Source organism: Electrona antarctica, assembly GCF_951216825.1.
Source record: "Electrona antarctica genome assembly, chromosome: 3".
NCBI lineage: Eukaryota > Metazoa > Chordata > Actinopteri > Myctophiformes > Myctophidae > Electrona > Electrona antarctica.
Window position 1 is genome coordinate 40,270,958 of NC_136808.1, and position 15,565 is coordinate 40,286,522.

General features: G+C 41.6%; 1 protein-coding gene and 1 long non-coding RNA gene across 4 annotated transcripts in view; one reads left to right on the forward strand and one right to left on the reverse strand.

The window, feature by feature from the left end:
* Nucleotides 1-15,565, reverse strand: part of lrrc28 (leucine rich repeat containing 28) — a 30,396-nt gene continuing 14,831 nt past the window's right edge. For all 3 annotated transcript variants that reach the window (XM_079496901.1, XM_079496899.1, XM_079496900.1), the window contains exons 8-11: nt 13,151-13,253; nt 12,128-12,303; nt 4,814-4,973; nt 1-3,504 (exon numbers count right to left, since the gene is read on the reverse strand). In XM_079496901.1, the coding sequence (XP_079353027.1) occupies nt 3,435-3,504; nt 4,814-4,973; nt 12,128-12,303; nt 13,151-13,253 (509 nt within the window). In that variant the 3' untranslated portion in view covers nt 1-3,434. The remainder of the gene's footprint in view (nt 3,505-4,813; nt 4,974-12,127; nt 12,304-13,150; nt 13,254-15,565) is intronic.
* Nucleotides 14,277-15,313, forward strand: LOC306920218. Its single transcript, XR_013789627.1, has 3 exons — nt 14,277-14,512; nt 14,642-14,750; nt 15,040-15,313. It is a non-coding gene; the product is annotated as an uncharacterized lncRNA (long non-coding RNA).

The window sequence follows — 15,565 nt, forward strand, 5'->3', positions numbered from 1 at the left end:
GACAATATCTCAGAGACAGTTTGTTTATTTTTGGACCACAATTCTTGTATGAGACGATTTTAAGATGACCCAATGTTGTTCTCCATAGAGAAATTACTTCCACAAACCAGGGGATAAGCGAGTGACATCAGGACTTCGGCACTTGTTTGTTTCTTCAATATCAAAAACATTACATCCATGAATAGGCCTGTCACAATTATGTTGCAAATTTGTCAATCGTTTCTGTGTTGAAAAATCTTCATACATTTTGTTGAAAGTATAAAATCATTAAATGTCAGTAATTTCATTATTTGTCATATCTTCCCCGTGCATATAATTTATTACGAAGCTATGTTCCCAATGTTCAATTCCAAAAACAATTATTTGTATGACAATTAATAGTCAACTTATCGTCAACTGTATCAACAAGCAAATAATATTTTTCTTGAAACCTTTTTTTCATTCTAGTGATTTTTCTCAGGCAGAGTTTGCTTTCTGGCTTTTATTGGACAGAACAGGTCCTGGAAATATGTTTTGAGCCGTCAACATAGTCAAAATGAACCCCTATATGTAGGTATGAGACGACCATGGCCAATGGTCTGCACTGCATCATCTATGGCCATCTGAAAAGGTTTGTTACAAAATGATCAAAATTATTCAAAATCTATCAAACATTTTTGATATTTTTCAAAAATAGCAGATGTACAAGCTCGCAACGTGGCACTAATTGACACTAGTAGATCTGCTATTTTTGAATAGCCAACATATATATGGATAAAAGATTGTGATGTTGTATTAACTAAATTGCTGAGGACCCCACTTTGAGAACCAAATCACAAACAAAATCAATTATTACAATATTTTTGACCAAACACCTCCAAATATATTTTGTGACAATAATAACATTATTGTGGCAATAATATCGATTTTCTGTTACATATAAAATAAGGCGTACGCAAATAAAACACTTGCCATATCCAAAATCCCACACGATGTTTTTTGGTCTATATCGGTATTAGATCGATATTACCCACACCAAATATATTATCCCCAAAATGATTTAAAGTCAAACTAGAGGTTTTTAATTTCTTCATTTGTCAAATGTCGGTGAACAGAGTAATGCTGCACATGGCTGTAATACTGATAAATATGTCAAGTAATTTAAAGTGACAGTACTGTTCACACGGAGCATGAACCCTGGTTAGGAAAGTTACACATTGTTGCTGACATAGATGGATCCCCTCTTTACATGTTTGTGACATTAACATGCGTGTCCTATATCCGGATTTTCCAAATTAATTTGGTTGGCTATCGCTGGACGATGTCGTCCAAAGATAAAATATTTAGAACTATTAGAACTAGGCTATGTTTGAACTTGAGGTGGTGTGAGGTGGTGCAACTGCATTCAGGGAAATAGGCTCTATGCACAGTGCACACAGAATAACTTTTCCTATTTCCGGGCCCCTTCCCTACTTCCTAGGTGTTTCAGATGATACTAATGAAGGCTCTGTTCCATTCTGGTCAAACAGAGTCAGGGTGCTGCTAGTGTGCATGTTGCTACACACTCTGCTACATCAGTGGGTCTCTTGAAGTGTCCTTGAGTGCGTTCCAAATGGATGTGTAACAGTACATTTTAACAGCGGGAGACCTTAGAGACCAACGGCGAGCGTCGCTTGAATTCCATTGGCTATCGCCCAATCGCCCACTATCGACGGGCGACGTCGCCCCAAAAGATGAATTATTTGTATCTTTTCGTACAAATGGAACAAATAGACCCATAGGGTCCATTTGGTTCCATTTGTACACAAGTTATGGGGGTCCTTAAAATTAAAAAGTTTGAGAACCACTGTACACTAAAGGCATATTCATACTCCAGTTATAGGTGATAAGGCGACCACCGAAACAGGGGTTAGTAAAAACAGAGAGATGTGTTGGGGTGAGCGGTGAGTCGCTTATCACCGTGGCTCAGTGACACCATGTTGTAGTTTTCACGGTGGTCACCTTATCACCTAAAACTGCAGTATGAATAGGCCTTAAATGGAACAGCCTTCATTAGTATCATCGATAACACCTGTGAAATAAGTAGGGAAGGGGGCCCGGAAGCTAACGAAAGGAAGGTCACGTGACTGGAGGCCAGGGATGCGCCATGACACTCATGGGTGGCAAACCTCGCACCGGAAGTTCGATGAAATACATGGCAGTGAATGGAGCCGGCTGGACCAGCTCATGAAAAAACACTATTTATGAACGATTGCGACCCTTGTCGCTTCAGGAATATAAAAGAAGACATATCATATTTGTTTACTTGCTTTTCAATGTGTGCAGTACATCATTTTATTGAGGCATAGATCTAAACAGCAGCAGGTATCGTTTCCATCTCGGAGGTATCGCGAGATTTGGTTGCCAGACAGGAAATTATGGACAGTCTTGTGGTACTTGGCACGTTCAGAAACATATTTTGTGCTCTTTAGATACCTCTATACACAGCAGACACTAATGTGTAATATGTCTATATGTCAGAAATAATGTTTTGACTCCAATGTATTCCACCCGAGTTTTGGCAGCAGTTTGCCACCCAGCGTGACAAATCTACCGGCTGCAATTGCAGGGTAGAGAAAATGACGTCAGCAACCTTTCCTCGTAATCTTCCTTGCCCAGAAGTAGGATGAGTTATTCTGTGTGCATAGACCTTCCTCGTTCTCTTGAGAAAAAGGGTTAGGTTTTTTTTTATTGGATTTTTGATTATTGTCAAAAATAAGAATCACGATTCTTACACATTTTGTTCCATAAGATAATCTTGACAAATAAATTAACACACGTTTTAGGATTATTTTTTTTTTTGCTTAAATGCAATCACCAGAAGTACAAAGTTAGCCAAAACTCATGAAAAAAACCCAGACTTGAGAGAGAACAAGGAAGTACAAAATGCTAACTTGTTTCTGGGTTTTGAGACTATAAACTCTCTATGCCACTCCAAATATGAAATAACACAATCTTCATTCATTTATTAAAGGTGATCTTCATCAGCCCTTTAGGACCATCCGTCCCACTTTTACGGCCACGGCCCACTGGTTGAGAAACATTGGTTTGGGGTAAAACTACAGTACCTTCCGAGATGCCTTTGAGCAAGGCACTTAACCTGCAGTTTTTTTCCCCCAGTGGAGCTGCTCTGTGGTCAACAACAGTAAAAAGAATGTGGTAGAAGTTTAAAGCAGGGTGTTGCACTCTGTCCACTTACCCCTGGATAAATAAAGGTTAAAAAACACATCCACTAATTAGTGGCTTCAAATCCCGTCAATCAGGCTCCACAGTCCCAACGGTACTGGAACCAAGAAGAACCACAACAGATCTAACTGCTCTCAGAACCTGCAGGACTCCCAACAAGCCTTCATCTGTCAGGGTTGTTCTGGAGAAGCGGTCAGGAACAGAGGTGAGTGATGGAGGAGAAGGCCGTGTCATCCTTGGAGGTCAAAGGTCCGTAGGCAGTGACTGGAGCAGCAGTAGGCCACAAAATTCACAGTGTTCCTGCCAGAGAGAGAGAGGGAGGGGGGAGAGAAAGTGAGATAGAGGGAGGGAGGGAAAGAAAGAGAGCTTGGTACAGTAGTGTGTGTGAGGTTACAGTATGTAGGTTTGTGTATCATCATGTGTCTACAGGTATCCCTAAAAAAGAATCAATCAGACACTGCTGCTCAAGTGGCCTGTTGTCCAACAAGATGTTTTGTTTTCTGGGCTGAAAGCACCATGGCGCTCGCCTGAAAAATGCCTCCAAACACCCTAAAGGCCTAACCCTAACCCACCACACAGGTCTTCGTTCTGTCCCCAGAATCATAACTAAATGTGGAGAAGCAGCCTCCAACTGAAAAACAATGTCCATTCTGTGTCTGTCTGCAGCTTCTACACAGAGCAGTGAGGCAGAATGACGGCACAACAATGGCCCCACCTTGAACAGGCTGTGTGTAAAAGAGGCTTGTGAAACCTTGCTCCCACCGATGGGTGCTTATGAGTTTAAACACTTGAACCCTAGCCTGAAAGTACCCAAGCTTTTCTTGGCAAAGAGGGGTGGATCAAACTAGCGCTGGAAACGGATGTCGGCTCCCTATTGGTTCACCAACCTATGTGTCCGCCTCCCATCCCCGGTGCAACACAGCGGAGAACACTGATGTCACTGGATTTGGAGTGATGCCCTAGTGCACTGTTATTGGTTAGGGAAATACAAGGTTCAATCCCACTCCTATGCCACATTTCCTGGGTCGTTTTTTTTCTCCTTTTGAAACAAAATCGCCTGGGTCTCTGAGGCTACTTGAACCCTAGCATCCACATTTTGGGGCGTCATGCCATAATATACCATATTCACACGGCTCCCATGATGGTATTTTCCTTTGAAAAAGTGCGATGGCAACGGGGTGGCATTTAATTATATTGTGGTGAATAGGTGAACATTCACCCAAAATAGCGAATCTACGTGTCGGGCAGTTGTTTTCAGCGAACAGAGGCTTAGAGGGGTAAAAAAGGAGGGGTCAGTCAAGGATAGACCGATGGGGCACCTGGCCGTAAGTGGTTACCCACTTATGTGGTCTCAGTGAAATGGAGCCAAGTTGCAACTGTACTTGGTACGCTGGTACACTCTACGCCAAGTCTCTTCGCCAAGAATAGCCGATGTACTGTACAAACTCAGAGGTTTTAGATCTATTTTTCTTGGTTAGATTAGATTAGATTAGATTCAATTTATTGACACTGTACAGAGTATACAAATACTTAGAAATTAACTTTCCCCCCACCCAGCATAGGAATGCTGGGTGGGGTATTGCCGTTAATTTAGCTGTACGTTACTCACCTGCGATGCACGCCCGCCAGGGCGGTCTCCCTCAGGGGGAAGAGTTTGGGGTAGACGATGGTGAACATGGCCTGGCTGCAGCGATGGCAGTGCCCCAGAGGACACAGCAACAGGTCAAACAGACTCTTGGGCAGCATGATGGGAGGCAGCAGCTTCAGCCCTGATGACACAAAGTCAAGACAACATGCTTACAATTTACAATGTGCCTACATTGTACGCTCAATCCAGAGCGAATTACAGTAAGCAAGGTAAACATGTAATTATTACATGTAAATGTAATACATCAAATGCATAGAAATTGTAATCTAGGATCACAGGTAAACCAAGATCAAAACACTAGAATATCAAAACATTAATAACCTGTACATTGAAACAATTCAAACTATAGGATGCCAGGTCAACAAATGAACCCGGGCGTATACTGAAACTGGAAGTCTCAAACATATTATCCACGTTACAAGAGATTGATCAACGAGATGCTCTCCATTGCTATGCTGGAACAAATCCGACAGAATACACAAGCTAAGTTCTAAAAATAAAAATATGGATGCCATTCCTAGCAGTGCTTGAAAATAGTTGAGTGTTCTGTATATCTGGCTGCTATGGTGCAAACGTGCATCTTTCACTATTGGACTCATGACCATCCTGCGTTCTGATAGTCATCGATCCCACCCATGTGTCCCCTTGATTTGTGTGTGTGTGTGTGTGTCTTGTATGCAGCCGCGTTAAGCTTACTTTTCTGTCATTTGATATCTTGTATTGTCGTGTAGTGTCTTGTATTTGACCAGAAATCTAAATAAAGTATGAAAAAAAAATAATAATAAAAAGAACCTGGCATCTGTCTACATAACATGCTATCTAAAATTACATTTTAACCTTTGCATAAGCCTGCAAGGTCATCAGGGCTAGGGCAAGTGCTAGGTCGAGTGCTACAAGTATTCAGTTGAGATTGCTGAGGAAGATCGGGAGCAAGTCTGTAGTTCTAACTGCAATGGGGAGTTCGTTCCACAGTTCGGGAGCCAGAAGGAAGAAGAGTCTGGGACGTGGTTAAATGGAAAAACACACACAATGACACAATTGTCCCAACGTTCAATATGGTGGCCATGTTGATGGTCGACGCAGTGGTCAATGAAGTGCTTTTCCGCGAACAGCCCTGACTGAGTCCAACCATGCCATGTTCTTAAATTAGCCCTTTGTGTGTGTGTGTGTGTGTGCACGTGCACACGCCTGCTTGTGATACAATTACTGCAAAGAGACAGACAACAGACAGTTAACAAGAATTCCTGTGGTCTGAAGCAGTGAGTCTTCACCAGCAGATGTTATGTTGAAGCCAGCACTCCTCGCTATCGTCCATGTTAGGTGGAAAGCTTTGTATGTCCAAAAAAAACCTTTACTTTTCAGGAAATGTAAAAAATATATATAATACAAATCCATTGGATTCAATGTAGTTATTATTTAGTCACAAAGCTCTTAATACTTTTTCATTGGTTCAAAATTGACCTTAAACCACCTTCACTTGTGAGCTACTACTGTTTTTTTCAAGTATAGTATAAAGTATAAAATTATTATTCTCCCTGTGAGGTTTTAGTTTACGAAGCCTAAAAGGCAAACAGAAATAAAAAATGTATGCATTTAGTTTCAATGTCAAATGACAAAAACACAATTAAATCATTAACTGTGAATTACTTGTATGACAATTCATTGTCAAGTTAAATGTCATCGTGACAGCCCTGCCTGTACTGTAGATTTGACATCCAACCTGAGAGATTGCATTAAAGTGTACTCTGGCAGAGGCCAGGAGAAGGAACAGACAGACAGATGGTAGGGAAGGAAGGCAGGGATGTTGTCCAAGTCCTGAGTGCTTCCAGTCAGTGGGTGAGTCAGGCCAGTGGTTAGAAGGTCTACAGGAGGTCATCATATGGGGTTCAGCTGAGTAACACATCACTAGCATTTATGTGTGTTTGTGCGTATGTGTGGAGCAGCCGTGGCCCATGTGTCCGTGTGTGTGTTTGTAACTATATTTCTGAGGACAGTACAAGTATAGTATACACTGACGAAGGTCCTATGCTATGACCGAAACATGTGCAGCTTTTTTCACTTTGAGCACAGAGCACTTTATGAGCATGTTAAAATTAAAGAAAAATCACACCCTTGTGAAGTGAGTGGTGCAACTCCGTGTGGGGGTCCAGACCCACCAAAGCCAGGGTGCCGGCCCGGTTCCGGCGAGCCGCCCCACATCCGAAACGGTAGATAAATGAGAGTTACCATCTGGGGGTCCCCGGGGAGTCCCCGGAACATCCAGACCCACAGAAATGCGCCCAGGGGGGCGGGCCGATTCCAGCGAGACGCCCCACGTCCGAAATGGTTGAGAAATTACAGAGTTACCGTGTGGGGGTCCCTCGACTGTACCCTCTACTGTACTGTCACTGTACTCTACTGGCACACCCGAAATCATCATATATACAGTTAATATGTGCGTGTGTGTTTGTGTGTGTGTTAGGTTGCACACAGGTGGTGAAAAACAACCATGCTATTTCCGTGCTCATACCCACCCACCCAGCCACGCGTGATTATGAATCCCACCAACGTTCTAGGGTAGACCCGCCTCACCATGTGTCTGATTGGCTCCCGGAAAGGCATAGTTTTACTGAGGTTAGGCCGTTCAGGTTAGGTTTAGGGGGGTGCATACTTAGTTTAGACTAGTCATTGGTTAGACATGGGTTAAGGTTAGGTTTAGGTGTGCTGCCCCGTGGGAGGTTAGGTTTAGGGTGAGGGTTTGAGATAGGTTGTAGTTGTAGGAGTAATGACTGGTCGCAAAAACGAGAACTGTCAATCACAACGACTACTGGCCAATCACAGCAGGGCTTTCCTAGAACTGCGGTGGGATAAATAATAACGCCCCAGCCACACACATAGCTCCGTAAGGGAGTGGTTGCACCACACAAAAATATTTTCTTTGTCAATGCCTAAGGAGTCTTCTTTAAGTATTTTTCTGCCAGCTTTTCTTTCATGATTTTGAGACCACCGCACATGCAATCAACCCTGAACAAATATCTGCAATTTTTACGCCTTTAAATGGCAGGGAATTGTAATGGAATGTCATTCATAAAATCGCCATCCTAAAATGTTGATGTCCTCACAAGCATAGTAAGACAAACGTGTGTGTGTGTGTGTGTGTGAATGACTGAATGTGTGCAGTCCATTGTGTGTTTATGAGTGAGCAAATTCTCACTGTTGGGGAGAAACCTTGTATGTCCAACTCCAAAGTACAATTACTACTGCATTTGTAGAATCGACCTCAGATCTTAATGGGTTCAAGCGAACCCTGAATATTTTCCCTTCATTTGTTGGGTATATGCATGGCGTGTGTGCACATACATTTTTCACCACTGTATTGGCGTGGATGCAATTTGAAGAACATAGCTGTACGGTTGGCCTGCATATGACATGTGTAATACAAATAAAAGGCCTGACCTGGCGTTGCCTTGAAAGCTAACAGTAACATCAAAGACCTGCCCTGGTTTCTTCATCCAGTTAGTGAGTCATTCATTGCTGTGGTCTCCAGTCTTTAAGCAGTTTTTCACAAACTCCTGCTGTCTTTATGTCGAGTGAGTGAGTGTAAGTGAGTGACAGAGAGAAAGAGAGACACAGGGAAAGAATATGAGCATCTGTGCATGTGTGCGCGTACGTCTGTATAATTATATAATGGTACGACCAAATTTCCCCACAAGTATGGTAGAATTTGAGAAATCAGACAATGTGAGGACCATATTTTTGGTCCTTACAAGAAAAATGGTTGTTTTACATTACAAAAAATATGTTAGATGCAGATATGTTAACTATTATACAAAAAGATTCAGGTTGTGGTTAAAGTTAGTATTGAGCATTTAGATAATAGGGTTGGAATTATGCCTAATTCATATTTAGTTGCGTTCCAGGCAGCGTTGCACACAGATGAAAAATTATCTACTTTTTTGGCGTTAGGCTTATGTTTAAAAATGGCAATTTTCTTTGGTTGCATAATAGTATTCATAAAATCACCGCTCTAACATGTTGAAGTCCTCACAAGATTAGTAATATAAACATGCATGTGTGTGTGTGTCTATCCTGTTCACTGGGCATTCATCTCTCTAATAGCAGGTGCTCGTGTGTATCAGTTATGTATTAGAGTGCTGCGAGACTCCGAGACATCACCAGTTCCAATCCCCTACCGCAGCAGCATGCACATCACCTCACCGGTCAAATTGCACTTGAACACTTCTGTCTGCGTTTCGCTGTGCCTGAAACCTGCTCTAAAAAATAATAAAAAAATAAAACAAAACAGGTTGACTTTGAGTTGAGCTGAAAGGTAGATCAAAGGTCTGGAAGGAGATATGAACGGTTCTTGTTTCCCCATCCAATGAATGAGTCATTGCTGGTGGACGAGTCTTAAGCAATTTGCCAGAAACGTAGTGTGTTTTGCTGTTTAGACGGCTGACACCTCATTATGTACCAGTTACATCTACCATCTGTTCAACAGGCCCTGCTGTCTGTCTGTGTGTGTGTGTGTGTGGCGGTGTCGTGTGCATGCTGTCGAAGTCAGTCGGTTATCATTGAAAGCACATGTTTGAGTTGCTGTCTTCTAAGGACTCCAATTGTAATTTTTTTATACCCTAATATTCAGCTAAATTAAAACTGAAAATGAAAAACATCCCGTTTGAAGACGAGATCATCTCCACTCCACTTTTCTTTTCTATTTGGTTTCTCCAGAAATAGTGTGTGGTTGTCACAGAAATCCCCAGGCATCCCGTTTTAAATCCACTGCCATCGATCAGTGGCTCTAAAACATGTTCATGTCAAAGGACCCTCCAATTGAAACACAGTACAGTACTATATTAAGCCCCCTAGTTGAAATAAATTGATGCCAGGGACCGCCCCCCATAAAATATCTTAGTTGTTAGATTAAATACAGATTTATATGCTGTGAGTTGGGAGACTGAATCCCATAATGTGAACAGAATCACATGTTGTGAATATCATTACATACGGTACATTCGCTCATTGGATTGGACCTTCTCACTGTTAACCACTGTCATATTGGCAGTGCATCGTGTCATGTCGCATCGTTTGTGACGTGTTGTGAGCTTGAAGATCAAGCTGCCCACCATGGACAGCTCTCGAACCTTTAGAGATACAGCGCTTTGAAAATCCTGTTATAATGGAGGCTCAACGGAGCTGGATTTAAAAATCCCATAGCTGGTGGGAACGGAGGCTCTCCATATTAAAGGTGTAGTGAAATGGCTTTTTGGGCATTTTATTTTGAAGTTTCAGCCTCAGACGGCAGGATCTTAGTTTCTGAACCAATCAGAGCGTCGCATCCCTCCAGGCTATGGGGACGTAGGTCCGTCTCATGCACGACCACATGCACACACACATGCACCGTGGTTTGTTTACAAGTGACAGAGAGACGGCAGCAAAGCCAGGGGTTAACTCTAACCTGTACACAACCTATATACATATGTTAGCGTGATGATTACGTTTAAACCGAGTAATACACTGTCTGGATGTCATCTTGAATGGGATTAAAAACTGAGTATTTCTGTAGCAGCTGTGTGTTTTAAGGAAGTAATACAAATTTTATTTTTATGGACTTTTGAAAAATGAGAATTTTCCCATTTTTTTGGCATCCATTGTTAGGTATGCCCATATGATGACCACGGATATGCTCTAAAATGATCATATTAAAAAAATATGTCCTGGCGATTCAGGCCTGGTGACTCTGCCTACGGCCGCGTCAGTCTCGATCGAAAATCTGATCACAGCAGCTGATTGGCCATCAGCCCGTCACTCGACAGCATCAAAGAACAAACATGGCTGCCCCCACTGTGGTGACTTGCAGCCGCGTGAATTCCGTTTGTGTCTGAGCATAGGCATGGTAACGCCCCGCCTGCCTGTGATTGGCCTACCGACACTGCCCATCTTGACTGTCCTCCGAGGTGGATATGCTGGATATATAATAGTCTGATGCGAGGATATCCGTGGTGGTGGGAAATAATATAAAGTGTTTGTGTTGATAATTGTGTAATTTGTTTTTATGAGTAAACTTGAAACATTATTGTACTATAAAAAGGTATATTTTCCCTTCATCTTTATCCTTTTTAGTGTAATAGTATTAGTTTCACTTTATTTAGAACACCCAAATCAAATCATAGTACAACATACGTGTTCAATCAATTATTCAATCAAAGCAAACGGAATAAACAATATTAGTTTGCCTCTTCTACAAAAAGAAACTTGCAAGTTAGTTACAAGGCTGCATTCTGTCGCGCGTGCCAAGCTGTCATTCTCTTGTAGCCTATTATTTATTTCTCAATCTCACCACGGAATAACCTCGCCTCGCCGTATCAATCTGGCTATTAAATCGACCTATGATAAATAGTTTCTTTACAGAAACGACGGGTTTTATAAACAGCATCATCCGACATATTCTACAGCTTTTGTTAGCGCTTGTTGACTGTATTTGTTTGGTTAGCAACCGGGTTAGCTGTAGCCACATGACTGACAACAACGTCATCTGCTTTCCTACTATTCTGATTGGTTGGTATGAACCAATCGCCGAAAACTGCCGCTTTAACAACACCCATACCAGAAACTGCTCCCGTGGGTAGGGCTTTCAGTCTGAATAATGAAGTGAAACCAAATGAAAATTCAGGCTAATAGATCAGTGGTTCCAAAAATCTTTAGCCTGTGAACCAAAAGAGAAATTAGACGTTTGCACGGGAGCCAAACTAACACAAATAGCCAATCTAGAAGCTCACAACGCGTTGCGTCGCTTCGCGTCATGAGCTTGTAGGTTATTTTCACTACTTCTTAAACATTTGTTTTCTAATGTCTTAAACTTTATTTTATTTATTTAATTTTTCATGTTTTTTTTGTGGCTTTCGCCTTTATTTTATATATTTTTTTATAGAGGGACAGACAGTAGGCTGACAGGAAATGGGGGAGAGAGATGGGGGAGTGACATGCAGTAAAGGCCGTCAGGATCGGGAGTCGAATCCGCAGAACACTGCCCGACTCGGACTACCAGCCAAGGTGCCTGGACCGCTGAGCCACGGCCCAGGCCAACTTTCTTTTATTTCTTCCTAAAATTACAGAAAACTTCTTTGAATTTTGTTTTAAATTCATGAAATTGCTTGTTTTTTTTGGGAATAATTTAAAACTAAATGTAGGAAACAAAAAAATAAGGGTCCCATAAAAATGTTTCCGCGGCGCACAAATGGGTCCCGACCCAGTGTTTGGGAACCAGTGCCACAGATGGATGACAGAATGTGTTACCGTTGGGGTTGTTTTGGTATGAGCAGTGCAGTGTCCTCATGGCCAGCTCCTCCAGTGGGACCACGCGGTCCGACTCCAGCCCGATGGCCTTGACCTCGCCAGGCAGTGGTACCTCCACCTCCCCCACGAACAGACACAGAGACTGGCGGATCGACTGCTGCGGCGACATACCACACCTATACACACACACACACACACACACACGCGCGCACATGTGTTCATTTTGTTAATGTTTGTCGACTACCATTTTTCACTGACAAAAACTAAATAAAAACTAAGCACCGTTGTCGTTCATTAAAGGTGCCCAAATCATAAACCTAATTAATAGGAATGCACCGATATACAAGTTCTTGGCCGATACCGATAAAATAACAATTTAGCAGATGCTGATACCGATATATGTTTATTTAGTTTGTTTATTTTATTTCGCCCTTTTGTGCCAGGGAAACAAATACATCTTCAATACAAGAAATACATCACACCAACATAGCCAACGCAAAATGTATGCTTATCAACAATAAATAAATATCAGCTACTGCCATCGGTTAATGTCAGTTTTATTTGCCGATACCGATATTGACCGATAACGGAAAATATACTTATTAACCCTGACTCTGGCCGCTTACACTGGACAAATCTCCTCACCATTTTACCCTCTATCCACTCCTAATTCTATTATAGTCACAGTCATTCTAAATCAAAATAGAATTAATTCATTTGAAATGGATAAATAGTCTCTGTTCGGGTGGAAACCTCACATCACTCAACTGTTATTTTTCAGGATTCAAATTAAAAAACAGCAAGAGTAGCAAATCTACCAGCTCAAAACGTCTTACTTCACACCGCGATTTGAGCTTGCAGATCTGCTACTTTTGATACTTCTGTGTGACACTGTAGTGTGATCAAGTAGGCCGCTAATTTTACGAAAAAACACAAAAAAGTGGAGATAGGAGGTTTCTGCCCGACAGCAACGATATACTAACTGCATAAAAATAATATGATATTGAGATAAGTGAGTTCTACCCGCTGCAGCCGATGACCTTGTTGTACAGGTAGGAGGGAAGGCCTTTCAGATGGACGTTGTTGTCAACAAACACAAACTGCAGCTCTCTGGACCGACCCAGGTCTGAAACACAAACACACACACACACACACACACACACACACACACACACACACACACACACACACACACACACACACACACACACACACACACACACACACACACACACACACACACACACACACACACACACACACACACACACACACACACACACACACACACACACACACACACACACACACACACACACACACACACACACACACACGCGTAACGATATATCGCGATATATCGATATTATATCCCGATGATATGTATCGTTTTGTTTTTTAGGGGGGGCTAGTGTGCGATATGAAATGTGAACTGTAATCATATTCCATCATATTCACATGCTTTTGGAGAGAAATGAGAAAAGAAAAGAATAGAAGAGGTATTTCATTTGGGACATTCTTTTTGAAAAAGTATAGGCTATACTGTATGTGGCTTAAGTATGATCAATAAAAACGAATAAATTATCGACATATTTACACATGGTACCGGATACCTATCTGTACATACCTGAAGTTTTTTTGATTGAAAAATACTAGTCAGAAATGCAAGAAGCAAGTGGTACAGTCGGACATTAAGGCTAAAAGAATAACACAAAAAAGTGTCCTGGGGACTCGTTTCTATATCATATGTACTCACTTACTTACTAGGTAAGACAAAAAAGGTGCGTGAGCGTAGTAGCAGATATATACCGTTACTGTACATGATATGCTATGGACTTATTCTGTCCTCTGACTAAACTCTGCGTGGAAAGCCCCTGTAGCAATTATCAACCGACAGTGAGCGAGAGAAAGCCTTTGAAGACGGTTCAACCATGGCAGGGGTTGCGTGTGCGTGAAGTGCAAACACACACAGATGACTCCCATAACCCCCGTGTTACAGTACGCTCCCCACAGCCCTATTAACATGATGTGTTCATTATGCTTCCAGTTGGGCGTACTGTACAGTATTATCGTCTTTGTCGGCCGGGTGGAAAACTCATAATCCGTTTGTAACTGCCCGTGACACTTGTTTTTGCAATCATTTCTTTAGTTGAAGTTTGTTATATTCTTTATTTATTGTCGGTCTTATTTTGTTGTTTATTTTGATACTTCCTGTATTTTGGCATACCTTTACTTTGACACTTCCTGTTACCGACCCATATATAGCTGAAGCCTGTTAGCTTCACTCACCTCAGACCCATAGACTCATTTCACACAGCCAGACTCCAGAGTGAGCAGAGGGGGAGAGAGCACCAGTGTGTGTGTGTGTTTGCACCAGACCACACGGTATGAAATGTTTGACTGTTAATGTGACGCTTGTGTTTGTACTCTTATTGATTAAGCAATGTTGAAGCCTGTGACATTTGCAGTTTTAGTGAACTTTTAGTGACTGAAGTTGTCTATTATTGTCTACAGTGCCTGTCTGTCACACTATGTTGTGAATGTGACCATCGGTGACTGTTGATGTGCCCTGAGGTTCAAGTTGGTTATGCAGCCCTTTAGCACCCTCGATACGCGGAGTGAGGTATACATGATTATTTATTTGTCTGGTTTCCATTTTGAGTATCATTCATGATTGTATTTTGTTTGGTTTTCGTTTGGTTGTGGTACTTTTGGTTATTGTGCATTTTCCTCTACTTGTCTTATAATTGAAATAACTTGAGTTTTGTATCACTGTATTTATAATTGACCATAAATTAACCATTTTATTGTTGATTGTACTACTGAAGTGACAAGTTTAATGCACAGATTTTATTAGTGAAACTATTGATTATTCAATGATTGTAAACTGTATTTATTCTATATCCTTATAGTTTTCACGGTGTTGGAACAAATAAACACACCCGTCGAGACCACCCAACCTTGTCATTCTTTCATCAATCGAGGGCCGCTTACAGTGAAAACTCATCGCAGATACAACTCGACGTCGACACCAACATTCCATCCACAGTCCACACCTCACCTACAGCCATCCTGTGCTTCAAGTCATCAGCCTGTGTTTCAAGTTTGTCACACAACACCACCACAGTAACCTATTCACTACAAGGACTCATGACTGGTAGCCCCCATTTCCATAGCTGGACTGAAGGTTGCTAAAAAGGACAATAAAGTGAAAAATAAAATGAAAAATAAAAAATAAACCAAATAAAAAGGTATAAAATATAAACAAAGTATAAAAAACAAAACAAAAAGGGGTGAAAACCAAATTGTTTCCAAGGTGAAGGGATTTAAAAGTTTTGCACAGAACAAGGTATTTAACTCATACTGAGAACGATTCAAGCTGCATTGACGCAAGATAATTAAAGGGGACATTTGTGTAATTGTGCTGAAATGTATTGT